Source organism: Camelus ferus, chromosome 11, assembly GCF_009834535.1.
Source record: "Camelus ferus isolate YT-003-E chromosome 11, BCGSAC_Cfer_1.0, whole genome shotgun sequence".
Lineage (NCBI taxonomy): Eukaryota > Metazoa > Chordata > Mammalia > Artiodactyla > Camelidae > Camelus > Camelus ferus.
Window position 1 is genome coordinate 13,291,797 of NC_045706.1, and position 24,941 is coordinate 13,316,737.

A 24,941-nucleotide genomic window follows, 5' to 3' on the forward strand; every position below is an offset into this window, starting at 1 on the left:
GATCTCACGACTGGTGGGAACCCTACACAGGCAACTGTGTTTTGTGTTAAAGTATACTTTTATATCATATACAAAAGGATGTGGATTCTATCCAGGTTGGGAGCTGAGTGAATTTCTAACAGTGGCTCTCATATTTTAGAAAGTATTTACCTTCCTTGTAAGCATTGAGATCAAATTTAAATAAAGGCGTAATTAAGTCTTCACATCCTGGCATGTGCTTTCCTCCATTTGGGTAAAAGTCAAGGTGACCACAAGCATTAACAGTTCCAGCACCTGAAGTAGAAAAAACCAGCGTAAACGCTTCTAAAATTGCCCTCTGTGCTTCAGGGTAGTTTCGGTTTATGTTAAAAAACTTACCAAGCTCAAAGAGGAAGCGAACTGCGTTTGTATGAATGACATCAACAAAGTTGGCATCTGAGGGGTCCAGCCTGACTTCACGTGGAGTGTTGTGGAAATACGGGCCAGCCGGGTCCAACCCTAGCGCAAAGTACAATGTGTATTAAATCAAGACACACAGAAGTACACTGATAGTGTTGCTATTTTGGACAGATAGATGGTGAAGGCAAGGTATTTTTTTCTTACATGATTTATGTAGGTCAAACACCATTCAGCATGAAGGACAGTTACATAAACTGTAGGGTCTGTTTATAAATGTAGGATCTGCATGTATTGCAATGTCATATTCCTACACACAAGTAAAGCTATGTGTAGACAACGCTGAAACAGCCAACAAAGTCAGAAAAATCAAAGTAGCTATTCTAGGGTCTGTACGTGGAATAACATATATTCGACCAAGTTTACGGACTGCAGATGATCATAAAAACAATCTATATGTAAAAAAAAAATAAAAGCAAAAGAGCTCTTCAAAATGTAAAGATGGATCTCAAAGAAACACAGTTAAAGTAATAGAATGGTAATCCTCAGCTAAGGCTCACTTGGTTCCATTCATTATATTACAAACAAAAGCCTGAAGCCCAGGGAAGTGAAGGGACTTGACAAGGCCACCACATGTTAGAGGCAAAATGGACCAGGAGCCCTGGTGTCTAGACTCTCAGCACATTGCTTCTTGTTCAAATGTCTACCCAAATAAAGGTAAGCTACCTAGGGTCTCTAAACGTTACGATCATTCACATAACTCCTCAATTACACATCTCACGGTTACTTATCAAGCTATTACTATGTGCCAGGGACAGGGTTCAGCACTTGGATACAAGAAGTAAGGTCTAGCCCTGTCCTTAAGGAGTTTTCTGTTTGGTGGGGAAGGCCCCTCAATCCAGTGTGCTAAGTGCTGAGACGGAGGTGAGCACAGGTATTATGTAAACACAGAGGAGAAACATGTAACTCAGTCTTGGGAAATTCGCACATGCTTCTGCTGGAGATGAGAAATACAAGCAGAGATCCGAGGGACTAGAAGGGTCAGCCAGGGTAAAGATGGGGTGAGCAGCATCCCAGGGGCAGGACGGAGAACAATGTATGTGACCATCAGGGAAGAGGGTTAACCATGTTTGGGAAACTACAACTAGCTTTCAAGGGCTGGCATGTAGAGTTTTAGAATTTGGTGAAAGATGAAGATATCATTATAAGCAGGAGCCAGATATAATCTGAGCCATGGTGAGTTTGGATACAATCTGGCTGTCAATGGGCAGCTCCTACAAGTTTGCAAAAGGGTAGATCTACAGTCGGATTTGTATTTTAGCAAAGTCTCTTTGCAGTTGCGTGGAGACTGGGGTCCAGAGTGGAAAGGACTTGGAGAAGAGCTGTGCCTGATCCTGGGAAATTGCAGCCTGAGTGAGAAATGACTGGGCCCCGGTGTGGGGTGGGTATTGACCGCCTCAGCATACTTAGCCTGTCATAGGATCCAGATTCTGTTTTTATTTTTCTAATTAATATAATCGTGGAGAGATAAATGACAGAGTGAGAAGAAGAGAGGAGGGGAGGGAAGAGGGTGCCTGGCATAGAACCTTGAAGAACACCAAGGAATTAGGGAAAGGGAAAGAAAAGGAACCTGCAGGGGAGCCTGGAGAAAAGCCGTCAGAGAACAAGGAGATGGGGAACCAAAGGAGCCTAGAGGAGAGGGTGCTCCAATGGTGTGGGAGGGGTCAGCAGGTCAAAGTCTGCAGAGGGGCCAAGTAAGAAAGACAGGAAAGATGGGAAAGGGCCGGGGGAGTGGTAAAAAACTCATGGTGAAAAAAAATGGCTGTTGGTGGTCTTGGCAAGAGTGGTTTTGGCAGAAGGGTTGGGGAAGAAACCAGACTGCAGTGGGTTGAGGTGAGCACAGCCCTCAGGGAAATGTGGCCACCTCCCCTTGAGGAGTTTAATTATGGAGAGTGAGGCAGGCTAGGGTATCGGTTAGAAGGGGCTATGGTCCAGGAGGAATGGGCACATGTCAGTGTCAATAGACAGAGTTGGGGAAAAAAACTTGTTAAGTGGGGAAAAAAAGCAGACAGGTGACAGAGTAAGGTCTCCAAAGTAGGCATGCCACTCAGAGCACAGGTGGAAGATACAATTAGACGGAGGGGTCAGTGAAGTAAACCAACATGCATCTGAAGGAAACACCCAAGCTTAAGAGAAAGATGCAACAGCATTTGTCTCACAATCTCCAACTCTAGGAGGAATTTTATTTTGCTAAAGTACAATCACTGGTTAGATTCAATCATCTGATGAAATCAGGACCCAGGTAGAGACAACATCCAAATATAGCAGGTACACCTCAGATTATGTTGATCTGAGGACAAGGCAACGAGATAAAAAGTTAAAGAAAAAAAACACTCTAGTCCTTCTAAGAGACAGGGAAGAGGGAATCTTAGATTTGTGGTTCTAGGGTATTTCAGGAGGAAGGTCAGCACAAGGGAAGAGACCTCTTAACTGATCTGGGGTTGGGGTGGTGTGACCCTTAGTATAAGAGCAAGAGCGTCACCGCTTGGGATCTGAGTTTATTGGTGTGTATGTATTTGGCTGCATGTGTGTTACCAGCATGGCGGAAGTGATCTCTTCTCAAAAGGGAAAACACTGATGCTGTTTACGTATAAAAGGTAAATAAAATCTTGAACTGGCTGAGTAACCCCTGTGTTAAAGTCATTTACGATAACTGCCTACCAGTTAGATAATTATCATAGACATAGAAACTTATACACATGCCTTAAAACCTATCATGTTTTGTTTTGAACTTGTTTTATTATAAAGCTAAAATCTTTTTTGAGGTCTCAGTTCTTTTGCTAGTCAAGGAACATGACTGCTCAAAAACTAGAAGGGATATAGACTGCAGCATCCATGTTATATAAATTCTTTGGATGTTTAAAGAGCCTTTAAAAATTTATTGTTTTCTCTTTGCTCAACAGGATAATTCACTTGGCAGGAAAATTGGAGTTAAATAGTGACTGATTTTTGACATAAGAATTAATGAAAACAAAATCTCCATGAATTTACTGTCACCCAGTGTGAATTTTTAATACACGATGGCAATGTTCTCCATTTTACTTTGCGGCTGAAATGCCCCACAGGCCGCGCAGGCCCCAGTGATGGTCCACCTGCACAAGCTGTGCCCATTTCTTCCTTCCTCTGAGCTTGAAAACGTAGAGCAAAGCTGGATTTTTGCCAATGACTTCAGAGTAGAAATACGATTTTTACTACCCAAAATAAGAATGGTGGTGGTGGTGGGCTGGGGTTGGAGTTTGGATCAGAGAGCTGGGAGAAAGAGGATACTTTCAATAGGAAAAGCCTGTTACACCAAGAGATTGCAGAGGTAAAAATACTTTAAACCCTGTTTGGAATTCTTGACTATTTTTAGAAAAAATTTTTTTTTACTTTGAAATTAAAGTATATGTATGCAGTTTACTGTTTTAACAAACAGAAAGCATGTACCTACTATGTGCCAGACTTGGGGTGGGAGTGCAGTAGGGGAGGCTTTCTAAGTAGTTCAGAGTCTATTGAAAATAACAGGGACCTAAATAATTAATCAGACTCTGTGATACAGTATTTGTATTTTCAAATATAACAGAGGCATATTTCAAGGAGTATGGGAAGTACAGAGAATTAACTCTGCCTAGGGAAGAAACATTTGAGCTAGATCTTGAAGCATGAATAGTGGATATTTAGGGCGACGGGGAATAGCATTTGCAAAGGCACAGAATCATGGAAAAACATGAAACATGAAACATTTACATGACAAGCGAAGAAGCTTTAGGCAATGGGAAGTTTCAAGCAGAGGAGTGGCACAGCCTGGATTTAGAAAGATAATGACACTGGCAATACATGTGTAAGACTGGGCTAGGGTACCAGCCGTGAATGGCAAAAATCAGGGAAGAGATGGGGAGGGCCTGAGTGAGGACAGTGGCCAGGCCACGGAGAGGCACAAAGCAAATGAAGGAGAAGAACAAAGGATTGAAGGAGACACGAGATGTGCTGGCTGACTGTCGGCCTGGGATGCGGAGAAGGGCGGGGCCAGCCCAGCTTGTCCATTACGGAACCGATATTCTCATCTCCATCTGACTCAATCGGCTTGGAAGTCAGAGTGCAGGGAAAGGATGTGATTAATTATCATCCTCCACACTCTAATTCGTAGTATATATACTTCACTTTGCAACTTGTTCAGATTTTACAGTATATCCAGGGGCATTTTTCAAAATTTCAGCAACTGGCATGGCATAGGCAGGGGCCTTAAACAAACCAGTTTAGCACTGCCAGCTATGCTGGGTGAGCTATGATCCAGATGTGCCATAGACGTCCTTCCAGGACCATCATTGGGGCTCTGTCTCATTCTCTCTGTTAGCAGTATGGAGCTGCAAAGCATGGGATGTGCCGTAACCATCCGGACAGGCGGGAGACTGCAATTCCCTTCACTGTCACACAGATAGTGCTGTGGTGAGCATCCTTGAACCTGGATCTACACATTCAGCATTTCATGTTTTAGTTTGGGGAAATCACATTTTCTCCTGTCTTACATTTGCTTCTGTGACTTCATTTGGTGTTCAGATGCTTGATTTTGTGTGTAAACAATGATGTAAATAAATCCAAGGCCCTACTTGAGGGCAGGCTTACCAGTTATCCTTCCAAGGCCTGGCGTCCTTGACCCAGCTTCTCCAGCCAGATGAGCCCCCAGGCTGTGGCCAATCAAGTGCACTTTAGAAGGGGAATATTCAAATTTTTTCTGATAGGATTTTTTTAAAAGGAAAACAGAACAAGTATTAAAAAAAAAAAAAAAGCAGAGAGAATGGCTGAAATATGCTTAAAATTAAAAAGGAGCTGACATCCAGGATGGGGACTGATAAAGGGAAAAAGTGACCCCTGAGTCCACCTACATCCTCATCCAGCTGAAGGAGAGAGCATCAGGCTGGCTGTAGGGACGCCTTCCATCACAGTTCCTCCCCCTGTGCAAAGGGGTCTCACAGTCCTCAGGAACAGGGGGGAGAATAGCCCAGTGACTGTGTCTGTGGCTTCCAGACTCTACCCACCCTTCCTGAGGCCCGACCCGTCCAGCACGCCCCCAGCACACGTCGAAGGCAGTTCACGCCCACGCTGTTACCCACCTCACCTGTGTATGTCTCCTCCAAGCTAAAGGTAACTCTAGCAAATGTCTGGCATGACTTTGGTCCTCAAAAAAGAGTTTTAAAGAATATTTGCAAAGAGACTACATGGCCTAAGAGTTCACACACACACACACACACACAGAGTCAACTTAACTTGGAACAAAAGAGCAAAGCATTTTTAGTTTCACCTAAGTTTCAGGCTCTCTTCATGATAATAGTCAAAATCAAGTAACTGCCTTCACTTGGATAAATCTGTCGTTTGATCAGATGTTTCTGTTTCCCTCCCACCCCAGTAATGACAGTATTACGTGTATCACATGCTGCACTGTGAATTGTATTATCCCACGTAAACGGCTGCCCAGGAAGGGCTCCTGTCGTAGCCCCCACTCCTCTGTCCTCCACTGCTGCTGCCAGTTTAAATCTCAGCTTGCTTTCTGAGCTTTCTCTACTGGCGGGCATCTGAGATCAGCTCTGCCCTTCCTCCCTGTCTCCTCCATCCCCATCTGGCTGGTACCCAGTCCCCAGGTACCTGCTTGCCCCAGGGCTAAACCAGGTGGGGACTGAACCTAGTAACCGTGATAAGATGACAGAAAAGGAGGCAGAGAATCACACCTGTTCCTTAGCTGCTCCCTCAGCAGGAGGGAATTGTCCCCAGGGGGCTCCAGGCTTCCCTCCGAAGACCCTCTCCCACTCTTCACCTTGGGCCTCCAAGGGGGCGAACAATTCACTGAACGTTTAAGTCAGCAAACACTTTTCCCTTTCAGTTCAGCAAACATCTAAGCCATCCTATTTATTTCCTGGATCTACAAGTGCCCACAGCTCAGGACCCAGGATCAACGGAGAAATTCACAAGAGCTTAGGTCTGCTTTTTCTCTGAAGAGGAGACAAATCTGATTTCATCCTTTGTGGACAAACTCTAAATTCTTCCTGGTACTCAAGTCTCCCCTGACAGAGTGGGGAGAGTAGACAGAGACATGGGGGCAGAGATGAGTGCCGGCTCCCTGATTATTCTCCAGGCTGCTTCCTAACTGGGCTCAGGGTCCCAACATCACTTGCCCCGACCGCCGGCCGACTCAGTGAGCTGCTGCACCTGTCACTCCCCGTCCCCTTGCCCTGCGTATCTTCACAGCACTGTCCCTACACATTGTCAGAGCAGAAACACTGTCTCACCCACCAGACAGTGCCCGGCCCCCAGTGCAGGGTGAAATATTTGTTGAACGGAATGAGTGAACTCTCCTTAAGGATCTGAAAGGGTCATAAATCTTTAGATTTTACTTCACTGCACTTTACAGTGGGAAATTACTTTTCATTATGGTAGAGCATTTGGAGATTTATAAATGTCTCCGAGTAGATCCCTCGTAAAAATAGAAAGTCTTTCTTATTCTTTTAGAAAATGTATTGGTTACAGAGTTGTGCTTGAACTGGCCTGTTGGCCTAATTCACTGCCACAGCACCCAGTTTCTGTGGGAAAATGCACTTCACATCCTACACAAATAGCACTTGTAAAGTGGAACAGTTTATTATCTATCATTAAGGATAGGTTTACAATGTGATGAAAACAACGGAGATGGTCCTCCGTGCTGGCCCAGGCAGCAACCTTGCGGGGGCGGGAAGGATTTGCTGAGGAGCCTGTGAAGGGGCACTGCCACCAAGTGGTGCTTTGTAGAACCACAGACACTTTCACAAAAAGTAACTTCCCTTTTGGCTACCATCCACCAGCACTTCACATATTCAGTACTTGCGGAAACAAATAAAAAGAACATAAAACTGCCCCAAACTCTCGGTGTTATGATACAAAACCAACTAAGTATAATATTTTAAAAAATCAACTGTTCTTACCACGAGAACATCAATAAAATAAGCCACCTCAGCACCGACAACACGGAGATTGTTTATGGCGTGGATATATTGCCGTGAACCGTTAATCCAGTCTAAATTAATGCAGTTCACATCTTCCACTTTTAGCAACACCTAAAAAGATTTATTATAAGTATTAAAAAAATAAAAATGAAAGAAAACCAAAGAGTCTGAACAACTAATTCCACCTTAAGAAGTAACATTTACAGGTATTGAGAACCTACTACATGCAAGGCCCTGTCCTCGTTCACATTTATTAATTTATTTAATCTTCAGATAAGGAAACTGAGGCACAGATAGGTTAATTAATTTGTTCATGACCACAGAGCCAGTAAACAGAACCACGATATGATTTCAGACAGTCTGACTCCACCACACTATATGGCTTATAAATAATTAATTGCTTACTGTGTTAGCAGGCTATTAATCTTGAGTATAAGAGAGGAAAATTAATTTCATGGAGTGAACTTAGAAATTTTTTCCTTAAATTAAATGAGAAATTTATCATACCTTTCCATCTTTGGTCAATGGTGAGAATTTACCAAAGAATAATTACAAAAACCTTCCATCATAATCTATGTAATTCATAATATGTGAAGATAAATGGGAAATGGGTAATTCATGTGAGGCCTTGGAACGTGGATAATGTGAATAACTGAATGGAGAATTTCCATGGATATGCATTAATACCTTGCAAAGTACATCCACATTAAACACAAAGTTCTCACACTAGCGTAAAGAAGAGTTCTTTCACATCGTACATTGCACATGTCTTGCTGCCACTTGCCGTCTGTTTTCCATCCGGGTATGTTGATACGGGTGATCTTGTCTGTCCCGAAATGTGAGGCTTGGATAGTTAAGTGATTAACTGCACTGATTTCCTGTTTCAGGTGAAAAAAGATTAAAATAAAATAGTTGAAAATTATTTAACATTTAGCAGAATTATTCCAACTCTGCTCAAAAGTCTCCTGTTAAATTTGATTTCTAACCATCTCCTTTAATACATTTTTACCAAAGAAATAGTTACTGTTACATGTTGCAAAAGTACTGAGAAATTATTAATGCTTCTAAAAAGCAATGTACAATTTTAATCATGAGAAAGCAAATAAAAATATTTGGTTTTAAGGCAATGTTTGTAAGACAATATTGGTTCAGTTTCAATAAGCCTTGCTTTTGTATAGCGCTTCTCAGTTGTCAATGTAATTCATGAAAACTGTCTTCCTTGAAGTACAGAAGCATGCTTCAAAGGTGGCAAAAGAGATTGTCCACCCCACTTTATGAATCAGGAATAGCTTAGATTCTCATTACGTGAAATACAACAGCACATTAAAGATGATTTTCTTGTACTTTGTTGTATGTCTTTTATAACCAAACTCTCAAAGACTTCAGAATACTATGAATTTAAGTGATTTTTTTACTAAGAGAAAAATTGTAAGGCACAAGTATAAGCAATTCTACTGAGAAAAAAATAATCAGTAGATAGCAAATTTGACAATAGGGAATCCTATAAATAAAAAGCGACACGTTTAGAAACTTGAGAAATTCAAATGAAGAGCCTATTACGAGCTGCCCCTGTTTAGCAGTACATGCAATTAATCATACAGCCTACTGACTGAAGTTTCTCCAAGACTGTAAACAAATGATTATGAGAATCCTAAGTTGGTTTACATGGTAATCATTATAATAGAGCTAAAATTCGTATCTATCTATGTTCTAAATACTCCATAGAGCAGCTCATTTAACACTCTCAACACAGTGAGGTAGGTACTAATTTTACAAATTAGGAAGGGGCATAATGAGAAATCAAGTCACTTGTCCCAAAGTACTGCAGCTAATGAGTCCTGCAGCTGGATTCAAACCCACATGGTCTTTCTCTGAAGACCCACTTAACCACTGGGCTCTCAAGTTGTCATCTTATCACAGTATTCTCTACTGATAGGACCCAGGCCAGGTGTGGGATCTGTGAGGCAGGTAGTAAAATCAATTGTATCTGGACCTTCTGAAGCATTTCTCTGATAAATAATGGAATCCAAGTACAAAAACATTTGTCCACATATGTATCTAAAATAATTTGATGCTCATTCCAGCTCCAGCTGGAGCCCCTCAAACACTTACTATATTCCTGTTTCTACAGGAAAAAAAAAACTATTTTGGAGAGGACAGTTAGTAGAAAAAGTGTATCTAGTCTTTCCCCATCATGAGAATAGGTTGAAGAAGCAGAATCACAAGCAAGCCTCAACATGACAATCTGACATGTATTATCGGATACAAGCATCCTCCATCGTCACAAAAGCCATTGAGGGGTTTAATAATGTAGAAAAGGGAGAATAAACATTTTTGTTCACTGCACATTCAATCTAGCATATCCTTCTGAAATAGCATACTAACCTAGAAAATGGGAAACTCCAAACAACATCATGGAATCAAGAGAAGACAACTCAGATCCTGCTGCCACAACAGAAACTAAAAGGGGTCTCAGAACAGAATAGGTTATCCAGAGATAGGACTGAAGGAACGAAGTATAGTTGGGTGCCGAGTCCTTTTCTCTTCACATGCTTATCTTTGAGGGGTTGGAGCCTAATTGGCATGAGATCAACCCAGTCTACAATTGCTGTCTACTTTCCACGTGGTCTCATTTCCAGTGAGTCAGAAAGTCGCCAGTTAGGTGGTTCTGGCCTGGACAAAAGCTGCAGGCACAGAAGTCACTGTAATTATGCAAAATATGTATCTACACTAGCAACTGAACAAACCACTCTAGGTTAACTATAACTTGAAAAGACACATGCATCCTAATGTTCACAGCAGCACTATTTACAATAGCTAAGACATGGAAACAACCTAAATGTCCATTGACAGATGACTGGATAAAGATGTGGTGTATACACACACACACACACACACACACACACACACACACACACACACACACACACTGGAATATTACTCAGCCATAAAAAGAATGAAATAATGACATTTGCAGCAACACGGAAGGACCTAGAGATTATCATATTAAGTTAAGTAAGTCAGACAGAGAAAGACAAATATCATATGATGTCACTTATATGTGGAATCTAAAAAAAATACAAATTTTATTTACAAACTAGAAATAGACTAAAAGACATAGAAAACAACCTGTGGTTTCCAGTGGGGAGGGGAAAGAGGGACAGATTAGGAGTTTGGAATTAGCAGATACACATCACTATATATAAAACAGAAAAACATCAAGGGCCTACTGTGTAGCACAGGGAACCATATTCAATTTCTTGTAACGAGCTGTAATGGAAAAGAATCTGAAAAAGTACATGTATAACTGATTCGCTTTGCTGTACACATGAAACTAACAGTGTAAACTGACTACAATTCAATAAAAAATAAGAATTAAAAAAGAAGAAGTCCATGGGCTAACGAGAGGAGAGGGATGTTTTTATTCTTCCAGAAAGGTAGCTGAGAAGACCTACGGCTCAGAAGACCAAGTGTACTGCGCCATGTTTATATCCTGGACAATTCCTCCCTCTGACAAAAGAATATTAAGCCATTGCATAACTTGCTTCTCCTTTCTCATAAACAAAGGCAGTCAAATTTATGTACGACAGCATATGGGTCAAGCCTGGATTCTTGTTTTTAGTATCACACCTTGACTCATCCTACAACCTAGCTGTTATTAAAAAATACACACACTTTAACAGCAAACCCTCAGGCTTCTCTCCATTGCAAAATTCAGGTATAGATCTGGATTGTCACTCATGATTCTTCCCAAACAGAAAGGAGTGGGGAAGATGTGGGAAATATTGTATTTATGGCCCCTTTATTGGAAAAGTAGCTGGTTTCTGATGACTCTTCCTTGCCTTTGGGGCTCAGCCTCACCTAAAGACTGGTCTTCATCACCTTTAGTGCCTGCTCTCTACAAAGTTCATGGTCTCTGTCCAGAGGATAAAGGATCAATGAGTCCCATCAGGACTGAGGGTCAAGACCAGGGGATACAGTTAGTCCTTAATAGAAAAACATACCCTGAGAGTCCTAAATGGACAAATGTGCCTCAGAATATCTGTTTTGTATTTTTAAAAATTAGGGTAAAATACACATAACCTAAAATTATCATTTTAACCATTTTTAAGCATTCAATTTATTTGCATTAAGACATTCATATTATTGTGCAACCATCACCACCATCCCTCTCCAGAACTTTTTCATCATCTCAGACTGAAACTCTGTACCCATTAAACAATAACTCACCATCACCCCCTCCCTTTGCCCTTAGTAACTACTACTCCACTTTCTGTCTCTGTGGAATTGACTATTCTAGATACCTTATACAACTAGAATCACACAGTATTTCTCCTTTTGTGTCTGGCTTATCCAATTTAGCAAAATGTCTGCAAAGTTCATCCATGTTGTAGCATCTACCAGGAGTTCATTTCCTTTTACAGCTGAGTTTTTTGATAGTTATAAAAATCAAACTTTTGAGAACGCTTTCTTTTTAAGTTTCTCTATACGCAAAATAAGGTCTGTTATTTCTTCTTTGTTCGAGCTAGAGCTGTCATCTACAGAGCAGATGGCCTATTTCAGTAAAGAGCTGTGTGTACAGATGTACTGTGTGTGTGGCAGGTAGATAGCTCCAAGTCAGGTTATGTTTGCGTGGTGTGAAGGCAGAACAGAAGGCTGTCTTGGCTGGGGAGACCCACCCTGCATGCAACAGGTCTGATGGAAAGCGAGCCTCAATGTTACAGATGCAGGTAAAGACTGGAGATGATCTTGCATGGTGGGCTTCTCCCTCTCTGGTCCCCTTTCCTGCCTGTTCCCTAAGTAGAGATGCTTCACCTGGGTCTAGAACCATGCTTTGTTCTCTCCCCTGAGATCACATGCCCTCTGAGTTTCAACCCTCACCTCTGGGTAAAAGACTTTTGAATGTCTTTCTCCACCTCTAGACTGCCTGTTTAGCTGTGAGACTAAAATCTCCAATAGCCTGAACAAACTTCACTTGTCTAAAACTTGACTCATTCTCTTTCACCCCACATTTTTCAGACCAGAGGGTCACTATTCTTCCTATCATGCATACGTGAAATCTCAGGACAGTTGATGTTTAGTATGTTAATTTTCTATTATTACAATCATTCTCATTACTCTGGTTCAGGCTAGTTCCCACATCTGATCCAAACTGCACTACAGCTTTCTATTCAGTGCTGTTAAATAGATCTTTCTGTGATGATGGAAATACCCTACGTTCACACTGTCCAATATGGTAGCCATTAGCCACGTGTGGCTATTGAGGGCTGGAAATGTGGTGGGTGCAGCTGAAGAACTGAATTTTTAATTTCATTTCATTTCAACAGCCACATGTGGCCAGTGACTACTGTGTTGGATAGCATAGTACTAAATGGTCTGGCCATACCCTCCAGGCTTTCCCAGCTCCAGGCGAAAAAGTACACTGCCAGCAGAATAAATGTCCTAAAGCCTCTTTAAAACCTCTCAATGGGGCCTCATGGTTCCCAGGATGATGTCCAAACTCCCCAGGAAGGAGTTACACAGTTAGTCTCTAAATCACTTCTCTAACTCACTCTACATTCGAGGCCTTCTTCTCTGTCCCCAGTTTAACTTGTGTTGTCATTTCTCAGACATGCTCTGCAGTCTCTCTCCTTTGTGTGTTTGTTCACACTATTTCCTTTGCCATTTCCTGTCTCTGCTTTGAAAACCCTGATCATCCTTCAGGACACACCTCAAATCTGTGTCCTCTTCAAAGCCTTTCCTGGTTCCAACCCCCACCCCTAAGGGAAAAGCAAGCCCTTTATCATTCTGTTCCCAGGGTCTTTTATTTATATATTACATCACAGATCATAATTTGTGTTGCAATAAAGGTATTTGTTTATATACCACATTTCCCCTAGTATAATACATTTAAGTACTGGTTTATTCCATTTAGTATATAATAAGACTGCTACTTGTTCAGTCTTGTATGTGGAAGGTTTTCAATATTATTAACTGAATAAAATATCAAATTTACCTCACATGGAACACATATTCAGAATAATCTTTAAACACTAGGGCAAATATGAAAAAAAATCTGGCTCATAATACTAAAAAGAAATATTTTCCTTTAACTCAATAGTTTATGCCAGAATAGGTTATTGTATCCATGCCTTCCATACCTATAGCTGCATCTTATATTTTAGAACAATCCATGTGTGAAGGCAGCAAGTTAGCTTACCTGATGAGCTTTGGGATTATGTCTAGTGTAGAGCAGAAAGCGAGTGTTTATCTCCTCTGGAGACCAGGGTAAACCTGCCAACTGTCTTGACAAAGTCCCAGTCCATGGTAAACCATCTTTAAAGCATCCCACCCTTTCATAGCAAACTTCTTCTCCTGCAGCAAAAAGGTACAAAGTCAGTATTTCAGGAACCAGGCCCAGGGAGAGGCTGTGTTTCCCACTAAGAGGTTTAATAGAAATTAGTCTTTAATTGAAACAAGTCTGACCAAGGGAGATTCTCTTCAAAAACATGCTCTCCTCTACCTTTCCCGTCCTCCGCTCTCCCCATATCATGGCCATGACCATGCAGATTGCAGTGCTACGGGTAAGTGTGTATGAGCTTTGGAATGATTCATTCCTGGCTCTAGGTAATTATTTTACCTTTTTTGAGTCTCAGTTTCCTCTTCTGCAAAATGGAGGTAATATGACTTATCTTACAGCCTAGTTATGAAGACTAAGTGAACTATTTCACAGGAAAGCCCTTGTTAATGGGCCTAAGACATAAGATGGGATACTGTGTCTTCCCCGAGCTTCTGCCTTTTCTTATTAGACTTATAGCTCTTGATGAAAGGGATCTTTGTATCCCTAGGGCCTACGACCATGCCTGGCACACAGCAGGAGTCCAATATATGTTTCAGAGAATATAAATGAGAGCAAAGTTTCATTTAGTTTTAACCAAGTTTCTTCTTTCTGGAGCTCACTTTACTCATCTCTAAAATGTGAAGTTTTGGGAAAAGTAGGTCTTAATAATTTCTATCATTCACTGACTCTAATTTATTTTTTCACGATGATCTTACATTTTCATCTTCATTTAATAGTCAAACACAAAAACTAAAAGCTGGTTCTTTGAAAAGATAAACAAAAATGACAAACCTTTAGCTAGACTCACTAAAGAAAGAAAGAGACAACTAAAACAAGTAAAATCAGAAATGAAAGAGGAGATATTGCAACTGACACTGCAGAAATACAAAGAATCATAAGAAACTACTATGAATAATTATATGTTAACAAATTGGACAACCTAGAAGAAATGGATAAAATCCCAGAAACATACAACCTACCAAGACTAAATCATGATGAAACAGAAACTCTGAACAGACCGATTAATTAGGAGATTGAATCAGTAATCAAAAACCTTCCAACAAACAAAAGAACCAGATGGCTTCACTGGTAAATTCTACCAAAGATTCAAAGAAGTATTAATACCAATCCTTCTTAAACTCTTCCAAAAAATAGCGGAGGAGGGAACTCTTCCAAAATCATTTTACAAGGACAGCATTACTCTGATACCAAAACCAGACAAGGATGCCGTAAGAAAAGAAATTTACAGGCCAATATCCCTGAATATCCTGAATTCAACAATACATTAGAAGGATCATACACATGATCAAGTGGGATTTATTCCAGGAATGCAAGGATGACTGTTATAAAAAAGACAAATCAGTGTTGGTGAGGATGTGGAGAAAAGGGAACCCTCGTGTACTGTTGGTGGGAATGTAAATTGGTGCAGCCACTATGGAAAACAGTATGGAAAACAATTGCTCAAAAAATAAAAAATAGAACTGCCATACAATCTAGCAAGTCCACTTCTGGGTATTTATCTGAATAAAATGAGAACACTTACTTGCAGGGATACATGCATCCTCATGTTCACTGCAGCATTATTTAAAATAGCCAAGAGATGGAAATAACCTAAGTTTCCATCAACTGATAAATAGAAATTGTGGTATATATATTTATACAATGAGTATTACTCAGCCATTAAAAGGAATGAAATCTTGCCATTTGCAACAACATGGATGGACCATGAAGGTACTATGCTAAGTGAAGTAAGTCAGAGAAAGATGATCTCTCTTATATGTGGAATCTAATACAGATATATCAAGCTCATATATCCAGAGAACAGATTGCCAGAGGCCATGGGTGGGAGAAGTTGGTGAACTATTTTGTTTTGTTTTTTTCAGTTTAAATAATTTTTTAAAAAACTTTATATCATGCTGTTTTATGGAGGAATAGTTTAAGCTATTCAATTATGATTATAATTTATACTTACTCAATTTATTATTAAATTATTTATTCAACTTATTATTAAATTGACTATAATTTATTTATGATTATGTATTAGTATTGGTTAGAGTTATTTTAAGACTTGAAATTAAGGATTTTCTTTTATCACTTAGCAAAAAGATACTAAATAAGTCTTGACTCTCAAATCCACTAGATTTTAACTTTACAATTTTAGGAAATTTTTCTTTTCTCCATTCTTTAAGAATGAGATTCCACAGTAAATGTATAGAGAGGATAGAGAATTAAAACTATTTTAAATCAAAGAAATGTTTGTAGATTAAAACAAATGTGCAGATGAGCAATATCCCTCGCCCAACTGCATACCCAACCCTCTCCCCAGACGCAACAACTTTCAAACACGTCTGCAGTTCTTGTGGTTACCTCCATATCATATGATGTGCTTACACTATCAAGTTTTGACTTATCAACATCAGTCACACATGGTCTATTAACTTGCTGCAATAATAAATGAGGATTTCATCCACCTGGATCAATCCAGGGCAAGAAACAGAAACCACACTAGCTATTTTAACTGTGAGAGTTTAATGATGAATTGTTATTAATCAGGTACTGGAGAACTGAAGACAAAGGGCATCCCGTAATAACTCAGAGGGAGTAACTGCAGGGAGCAGCTAGCAGCTCGAGGGCTGGTGGAAGAAACAGAAGAGGGTGAGTTATTCAAACTGGAAATGTGCTAAGCCTGGGCAGGTCCTGTTCTCCAGGGCTGGTATTCAGGCCCTGAGGAGGGGTGCTAACTGGCTAGGGCTGGCATCTTTGAGTGGGCACCATGCATCTGGCTCTGGGAGTATTAAGAAAACTGCAAACCCGAACCAGCTGCTGCTTCTGGATGATTGTGCTGGAGTGAAGGCCATTGCTGAGAAAACCCAGACAGGAACCAGGAGCAAACAGAAAGGAACACTTCCTGTCTCCCTCCCGGAGCCTCAATGTCCCTCTAGTGTTCCCTCTGCCAGCACCTCTCTAGGAGTGACTGAACTGTTGAACCGTGTTTGCCATTTCCCAGTGCTGGCAAAGCAATGGTGGCTTGAAGCTGAGGGACAATAGCTCAATAGTCAGCCTGTCCTGCTCTCCACTTTGTTTCAACTCCTCCTCCAATACAGTCACCAACACTGTTTTCACCTCATTTATTGGCTTCTGTGGTAAGCTCAAATAATCTTCTTCTATGTCATGATCCATACCTCACATTCCTTATAACGTGACTCCCTACCTTTGCAAGACAAAGTTTGAAGAGACACTGTCTCTTCCTCTCTTCCTCCCTTCCATCTTCCAAGGTATGTCAGATGCACTTTCACCTTTATTCTGTCAAGATTGATAACTTTCAAACTGTTCTATAATCCCAATTAAGTCTTCCATGTTTTGTCTATAGGCTGACTCCTAAAAAATTGAAAATCAATAAGCAGAATTTATATTATTATGACCAGATATTTTTCCTTTCACAGCCAGCTAGCATGCTGTAATTACATTTCCTTCTCTCTGCATTTCCATTGTTCATATACCAGTTCCCTTTAAAGGAGAATATTCAAGTGAATTCTCCTTTCTTGTACATGAATTGCTCCAGACCAGTGTCATTTTAGTTGGCTCCATATTCAGATCATGCCTTTTGTGTGCCGTGTTTGTTTTCCTGGATTCTCTGGTTGCCTTTGTTTCCTCTTATTAGAAGTGCAAACATGTGCCTTCTTCAATATATCCCTAGTAGAGTACAGCTTCTCAGTCACTATTTCTCCTGTCTAGAATCCATTGTTTTTCCCCTTGAAGCACACATACACCCAGTTCTAATTTGCACCAGTGATTTCATATTGGATCATGGTTTTCTAATGCAACCACCTATTTTTTTCTAGAATGTCTAGCTATCTTAATATTCTGCATTCCATTGTTCCCCCAACCACTATCAGGTTCTCAACTACATTATTCAGTCTATGGAAGAAAGTTTGGGTTAAATAAAATGAAGATTATTATAAATATTGCATGTTTTCTATGTTTGTAACTTACCAGGGTTATTGGTCATTGTGCCCTTTTTCCCTAAGGCAATATCCATAGAAAGGGCATAAATTTAGGAGAAATTAGATGTGATTAAAGAGTAACTGATCAACATCACAAGATACTAAAATCCCTTAGAAAAAAATAGAAAGATTAATAATTATCTAAAAATAACACATTTACTATATAATTAATAAGTTGAAATCGAGTCAGTAATTTAAATAGCCCATCTAACAAAAGATATGGTCCTAAAGTTATAAAATTAAAGATATTATGTAGCCATTTAAATGTTTATAGAGAATCTGTAATGAAACTTTTAGTGAAAGTGAGAATGATATCATGTTGATGAGGAAAGACAGATTACAGAACTATGTAGAATATAATTTCATTTAAAATGTATGAGGAAAAAAAAAATTCAAAGGAAGTGCACCAAAATATTAACAATGGTGTTAGCATGGTTTCCATTTTTCTTCATTATATTATCTATGGTCTCCAGTTTTCAATAATGAATACAAATTACCTTTATAAGAAGAAAAAAAGGCACAAAAGAAAAAAGAAGAGTACTTTTCTTCAAATTACGTCCAGTCTGGTTTCTTTGCCTTATTAATAATAATCGTAATAGCAAAAGCAGATTGAGCCCTATGAGTCATAGATGTGAAGAAATGAAGACTTAGAAAAAGTGATCATCTTGTCCAATTTTTCAAAGTTATTAAGTGGTAGGAAAAAAAATGAATCATAATGCACATCAAAACACTGGGATGTACATTAATTAGCTCTTGCTAGGTTATGCTGTGGTAGCAAATAGCCTCCAAATTTCATTGGCTTATAAAAACATTAAGGCTTATTATTTATTTATGTTGTATTTTGGCTGCAATGGTTTTAGACTGGATGTGCTCTGATTTATCAGTCTTCTTCATTCCAGGATCTAAGCTAAAGGAGCAGATCCTGTTCAGAACATACTCTTCTTGGGTCCCAGGAAAAGGATGTAACAGCTGAAGCAGGCAGAGACTCTTCAAGCAGACCTTCAGACGTGGCACTATTCCCTGCCACATCACGTGGACAAGATGGGGCTATAGCATCCTCTCTGGCCAGGTGGGGAGGGGGTAAGTAGTGGGGAACAATAATACAATCTACTGTGGAAGGGTATGCACATTTAAGTTTTCATAGGCATCCCTTTTTGTCATTTTAGTTTGCATTTCTTTAAAAACCTATACACTTAAGTATCTTTTTGTGCATTTCTGTCCATTTGTACATCTTCTAAGGGTGAAATTTTCATGCCCTATGCACATTTTTCTAAAGTGTTTTTTCCTTATTTATTTGTAAAGACTCTTTGAAGAGTAAACAGATTTGTCCCCTTTCAGTCAGATATTTAGAAAAGACATTCTAGTTTAGTTGTTTATATTTTTGTTCTATAGATTTTACTTTTTGTCATATAGAAGTTTTGCATTTTATTCAACAACATAATCAATCTTTTCCTTTATGGCTTTGGAGTTTTTTTCTTGTTTAGAAAAACCACCCTCACTCCAAGAACATTAACAATTTTACTCTGTTTTCTTTTCACACTTTTATTGTTTCACTCTTTTACTTTTAAATGTTCATCTATCTGGGATATATTTTGGGGTAAAAAGTAATATTTTTCATCTAGAATTTCAATTCTTTTAGAACAAATTTATTCAAAATATAATTATTTAAATGTCTTTCACACATGTTATTTCCCTTTATTAAAACTGCATCAGTTTTTTTTTTATTTTATGAAGCAACCACCACATAGATTTATCAGTTATACTTTATCCCTGTTTTTCTAAGGCATTAACCTCTACTTTATTTTTATTAATTAAATTTTTCCTTCAATGTTACTTTTTGTAGTTTCTTCAGTTCTTGAGTCATATTTTGCTACATTCTGCAATTGAAATGTTTTATTTCCTCTTTGATCTAAAAGTTCTTTAAAGGGGTATTTGAAATACAGCACATTACATGAAACTGGTTTTAACTGGTTAAGAAATCATATAAATGGGCATATTAGTTAGAATTTTCCTAATTTCCACTTTCTAAGTGAGACTTTATTGTACTGTGAGTTACCTTTTTCAATGACAAAGAAAAGCTGGAAAATAGGTTCATTAATTTATTTAAGAAATGTTTATCTGAGTGCCTATTATGTGCCAGACACTGTTCTCGGCACCAGGGACTCAGCAGTGGAAAAACAGTCCCAGTCCCCGTGGAGTATATGGTCTAGTGGCGGATGAGGGATAGGCAATGAGTAAGAATAAATAAATAAAACGTGGTGTATGGTACAGAGTGGCAGGAGCTGGAGAAACACAAAATATGACAGGAGTGAAGGTGCAGGTGTGTTTAGTTAAGAAAGGGCTTGCAATTCAAATAGAGTGGCCAGGGAAGACCTCACTAAGAAAAATGGTATTTGAATCCAGGCCTGGAGCCGGTGAGGAGCAAACCTGGTGGATTTCCTGGGCAGCATTCCAGGCAAAGGAACAGAAAGCACAAGGCTCTGTGGGAAGGGGCGTGCCTTGTAGGACTGAAGAATTGTGAGGAGGCTGCCCTGATTGGAGCTCAAGAAACAAGGGAGAGAGACAGGTCTTCTGCAATTTCAAAGTCTAAAAAATCTCTGGGAAAAAAACTGAGGTTTTGATTTTTTTTTTCCCTTTGATTTTTAGTTTTCAGCACTCTTTGGCAGCAAAAACTGACCTAAGGCAGTTTATATAAAATATAAATATAAATATAAATATATATATATATACACACACTCTTTTTTGTATATATCTGTTTTTTGTTTACCTGTTTTGCATACACACATACACACACACACACATACATACACTCTTTATCCCACTTAATAATGAATACTCATAGATTTTACTACAGAAATACAGGCATGGTTGTTTACTGGTACTGCACCAGGTTCCTTTGGGGATTTTGTATTACACAGTACACTTGCCATAGTTCCTTTTTAAAATCCAAAAAACATCTGAATCCTGGAGTGCATCTGACCCCCAGGTGTTTGAAAAAGGGATGGTGGGCAAGTAGCAGGGGATGACGTTAGAGAGGTAACCAACGGCTAAAGCACGTAGAGCCTGCGGATCATTGGAAGGACCTTGGCTGTTACTCTGGAGCGACGTGCTTAACCATTGGAGGTCTCTGAGCAGAAAAGTGATGCAGGCTGACTTAGGCTGGCTTCTGTGTTGAGAACAGATTGAAGCAGGCTAAGAACAGGGACAGACAGATCAGCTAGGAGGTTACCGTAGTAAAATAGTTAAGACACAATAGCGCCTAAAATCAAGGTGGTAGCCCGGGAAGTAGTGAGGGAGTGTTCAGATTCCACGTAAAATTTGAAGGAGGATCCAAAGAATTTGCTGACTAGCTGGCAGTGAGGTATGATAAAAAAGTCAAAGATGACATCAAGGTTTTTGGTCAAAGTGCCTGGAAGACTGGAGTTGCCATTAATTGGGACAAGGAAGATTCTGGGAGGAACAGATTTAAGGGTATAGATCAAGAGCTCAGTTTTGGATGTGCAGATCGGGCAGATGTGGTGCTGGGAACTTGTGGAGGCTCTCTTCTCTGTTTCTTTTTTGTTTGTTTTAATTGACAAAGGAAACAAGGCCATCAGCCAAAAGTGTTGGTGGGCAGGGAGGCGTTGAGGTTGCAGCAGGCAGGAAAAGAATGCAACAACCCAGGAGCCTGGGAAAAATAAAAGGACTACTGAAGTAGAGTATGATTTGGTAGGCTTGGCAGATTTATGGTCCACTGTAGTTTAATAACCATGCATTCATAGTGAGACAGTCAGCATGGTTTGCGTTTTCCTTCAGGCATGTTCAGCTGCCACAGGTGCAGACACAAAGTTGCAAAGTGTTGGATTTAACCACGGTCATGATTAAGACAAGTGAATCAAGCAGCAGAGAAGTCCAGTGTGCACGCTAAGGAGTGACTGTGATTGACCATGGCTTTTAAACTAGCTAAGGAGGGGACTGAGGGGAGAGTTCGTTGCCAAATAAAAAAAAAATTAAATAAATATGAAATTTAGATTATACATATATTTCTACTACGCAATATATCCATTACACAGCTGCCATAATTTAAAAATTGAGTCTATAGCACATTTGTATTATTATCTATACTGCATCTATTAAATTTGCAACAGAGTCCATTTGCATTCAGTCTTCTGGTACCCGACATTTTACACTTTGTGCTTAGTTCAATAAGCTTCTAAGAAGAAGTCACTCACTATTGAAAAGCAAGTATTTCTGATGGGCTCTAGGGAACTTAAATCAGTCACAACTGTGTCTCTAGACCTTAACACAGTGCCTGGCATATAGTAGGTGATTGTATTTGTTGATTGAAAAAATGTATTAGCTAATCCCAAACTCCTAATTTATCCCTCCCCCCACCTTTCCCCTTTGGTAATCATAAATTTGTTTTCTAAATCAACTATACTTCAATAAAAAATAAAAAATGTATTAGCATCCTTGTTCGGAGAGGATCTTGAGGGTTGAGCTGTGAGTAGAGATAGCAAAAAAGGGCACTGAACTCTAGAAGGAGGAGATACCACCGAGAAGAGAAGTTAACAATACAGGAAATTGACCAGGGCAGGCTTCACTCATTTCTTAGTTATGTTCTGGAAATCATTCCATTGGGATGGTCCTGGGGCAGGAAAATCATGGAAAATAGAGCACAGTTCCTGGTAAATACTAAAATTAATGATAGCTCCACCTCCTTTAGATTTTTTAATCCCATAGAGGAAAGCTGGAAGGAAGGACTGAAAAACACTGAAATCCTGATTATATTTTGGCTAAAACATGACAAATAACTGTTATTGTGATTACAGGTACAATGTTAAACCGGGGGTGGTAAGAACAGAAGAAACCATTCACTATCACATAGGAAATGTACAAGGAGTCCACAGTATAAAATGCACAAGTCAGTGAATATTGAGTTAATATGTAAGAAATGTCCACAGACCAATATCCCTTCACAAAATCATGACTCAAATGGAAAAAAATCAATGTAGAGGTTCAAATCAGCATTAATCTTTCATTCATTCATCCAAATGTTTATTGAGCATCTACTGTGAATCAGGTACTGAACATGGAAATACGTATGTATATTTTAATTTACTGCTACATACCATCTTAAAAGTGAAGAAACTAAGACTTCAAAGGCCTACTTGACGAAGGCCATAGGCTAGTAAGTGATGGAGCTGGAGGCCCATACAAGATTGTCTAGCAACTTTTAAATTATTGGAAATAATAGATGCTTTTCATATGTTCATCAGATTCACTCAGTATTATGAAAATGATGCATTTTCCTTAGATAATTTTATGACAAATAAAATATAAAGAGTCAACATTTCAGTCTATGTCAATTACATTTGAGATGTGACTATACTCATTATTTTTAAAGGACTTACTAAAGTTATGAGTCTTACCTGGTGATGTGCCAAAGAATAAGAGTACAGCAATCCAAACTCCAAACATCTAAGTTGATGAAAAAAAATCACGTAAAGTCTTCTTGAAAATTTTCGCTTACAAAGTCACCTCACTCTAAAATATTAAGCAGTTTTCTTCAAAATGTATCAATCCGTATTTAAGTTCCAGGTCCAGAGAGCACGGCACTCACATCACCTCTAATTCTTCTGCCCTGCAAAGTAAATGTACCATAGTCTAGACTCTAAGTTTCACATTAAGAGATATAATTAGAAGGGTGTGCCCTGCATTATGTGATGGGTAATTAAAACTTGAGGTTTGGCTGTTTCATCACTAGTAATATTTTGGTTAGGTAAAAACTGAGTCACTTTTGAAAGTTATTTGAATGCTTTGGGATGCTAGTTAAGAAATATTTAAAAGAAAGAATTTTTCCAAACCAGGATTATGTACTTTCTATATATTTTTCCCTAACACAATTCAGAGTACAAACCTCCACTTAATACAAACAGGCCCTGCTCAAATATGCTGAGTTAAATAATGAACGTGGCTAACCTGCATGACTTACCTGTGTGGCAATGTAGCACAGCAGTTCCCTGGGGATTGGAGCCCAATCACCCGGCTTCAAATACTGGCTCTGCCACTTATTAGCAGTGACTTTAGACCAGGAAGCTCACTGTGCCTTTTCTTGCCTAGTAGATGGGGGTCATCATGGTTCCTGACTCATAGGGTTATTTAGGTGACGGAATTAGTTATTATATGATGAGTACCTAGTATATAGTAAGTACTATATTGTGTGGATTTTATTATTGCTATTTTTCAACTATATTAATGGTTATGAGAGCAAATTTATGTTCACATATAGCTAAATATACCCTTATGTCATTGTACGTAGGCTTCATAATACACTTTAATGTAATACAAATTTGCCTTTTTGGCTACTCCATTAACTTAAAGAGATGAGCAATTCAATTCACAGTTCCTCAATTTTCAAATATTCACAGAAGATGGCTGAAAAGTATTTCTTGGTTTTTCTTGATTTTTTACTCTCATAATAGCATTAAAATTTTAAAGTATTTATGAGGCATTCAGACTTTTCGTATAAACCTTGTTACATTATGCAAGAATCAGACAAGAGAGATCATGAACAAGAGCAGTTACAGGTCTCAGGTGCTTTTTTGGTTGACACAGTTCCTGGAATTCATAGCAGTCAGTCCACCCTGGCATGCAGGCACATGGTGATTAGAGAGCAGACCCTCCAGCAGCACTGAGCTCAGAGCCTGGCACACTGGGTGTCCAGTAAACCCGCGAGAGAAAAGGCATGCTCTAAAAGCTTCACCATTTACAAGTGGTCATTTTTCCCAAGTGGCATTTCAAGAATCGGTGTTTTCAGCCACATATGTGAGATCAGCATGAATAATATAATCATCAGTGGCAACTCTCAGAAGACTGCATCTTACTCATATCTGCATCCCAAGGGACAAGCACAGTGCCTGGAACTTAGCAGGTTGCTTAATAAACATGTTTATATGGAAAAATACAAAGATCTGCCATGATAATATAGGAAGTTAAAAAAAAACCAAAAACATCCTCTAGTCCATGTTTTCACAGCTCTTTTCAATGAATCTGCTGTAACACTTAGCATATAGTAGATCTGTTAGGCAGTTACCCATTAGTCTCCCCAGACTGAACCATTCTGGTACATGGGCTGGTTTTTGTTCCTCTCTGGGACCCCAGCATCTAGAAATAGGTCTATCATGGTAGACATACGGTCAATATTTGTTGAAGGAAAAAAAATCATTAGATTTCATTGATCTCATATCATTC

General features: G+C 39.3%; 1 protein-coding gene across 4 annotated transcripts in view; it reads right to left on the reverse strand.

Moving 5' to 3' along the window:
* Positions 1-23,757, reverse strand: part of PNLIPRP3 (pancreatic lipase related protein 3) — a 41,916-nt gene extending 18,159 nt beyond the window's left edge. For 3 of the 4 annotated variants that reach the window (XR_004323778.1, XR_004323779.1, XM_032490823.1), the window contains exons 1-8: positions 23,683-23,757; positions 23,120-23,331; positions 13,585-13,739; positions 8,111-8,263; positions 7,365-7,496; positions 5,038-5,146; positions 358-477; positions 151-273 (exon numbers count right to left, since the gene is read on the reverse strand). Coding sequence is in view for 2 of the 4 variants with exons in the window: in XM_032490823.1 (XP_032346714.1) it covers positions 151-273; positions 358-477; positions 5,038-5,146; positions 7,365-7,496; positions 8,111-8,263; positions 13,585-13,739; positions 23,120-23,168 (841 nt within the window). In the remaining 2 variants the exon portion in view is untranslated. The remainder of the gene's footprint in view (positions 1-150; positions 274-357; positions 478-5,037; positions 5,147-7,364; positions 7,497-8,110; positions 8,264-13,584; positions 13,740-23,119; positions 23,332-23,682) is intronic. The other variant, XM_006183480.3, reaches the window with a different exon arrangement.
* Positions 23,758-24,941: the final 1,184 nt, after the last annotated feature.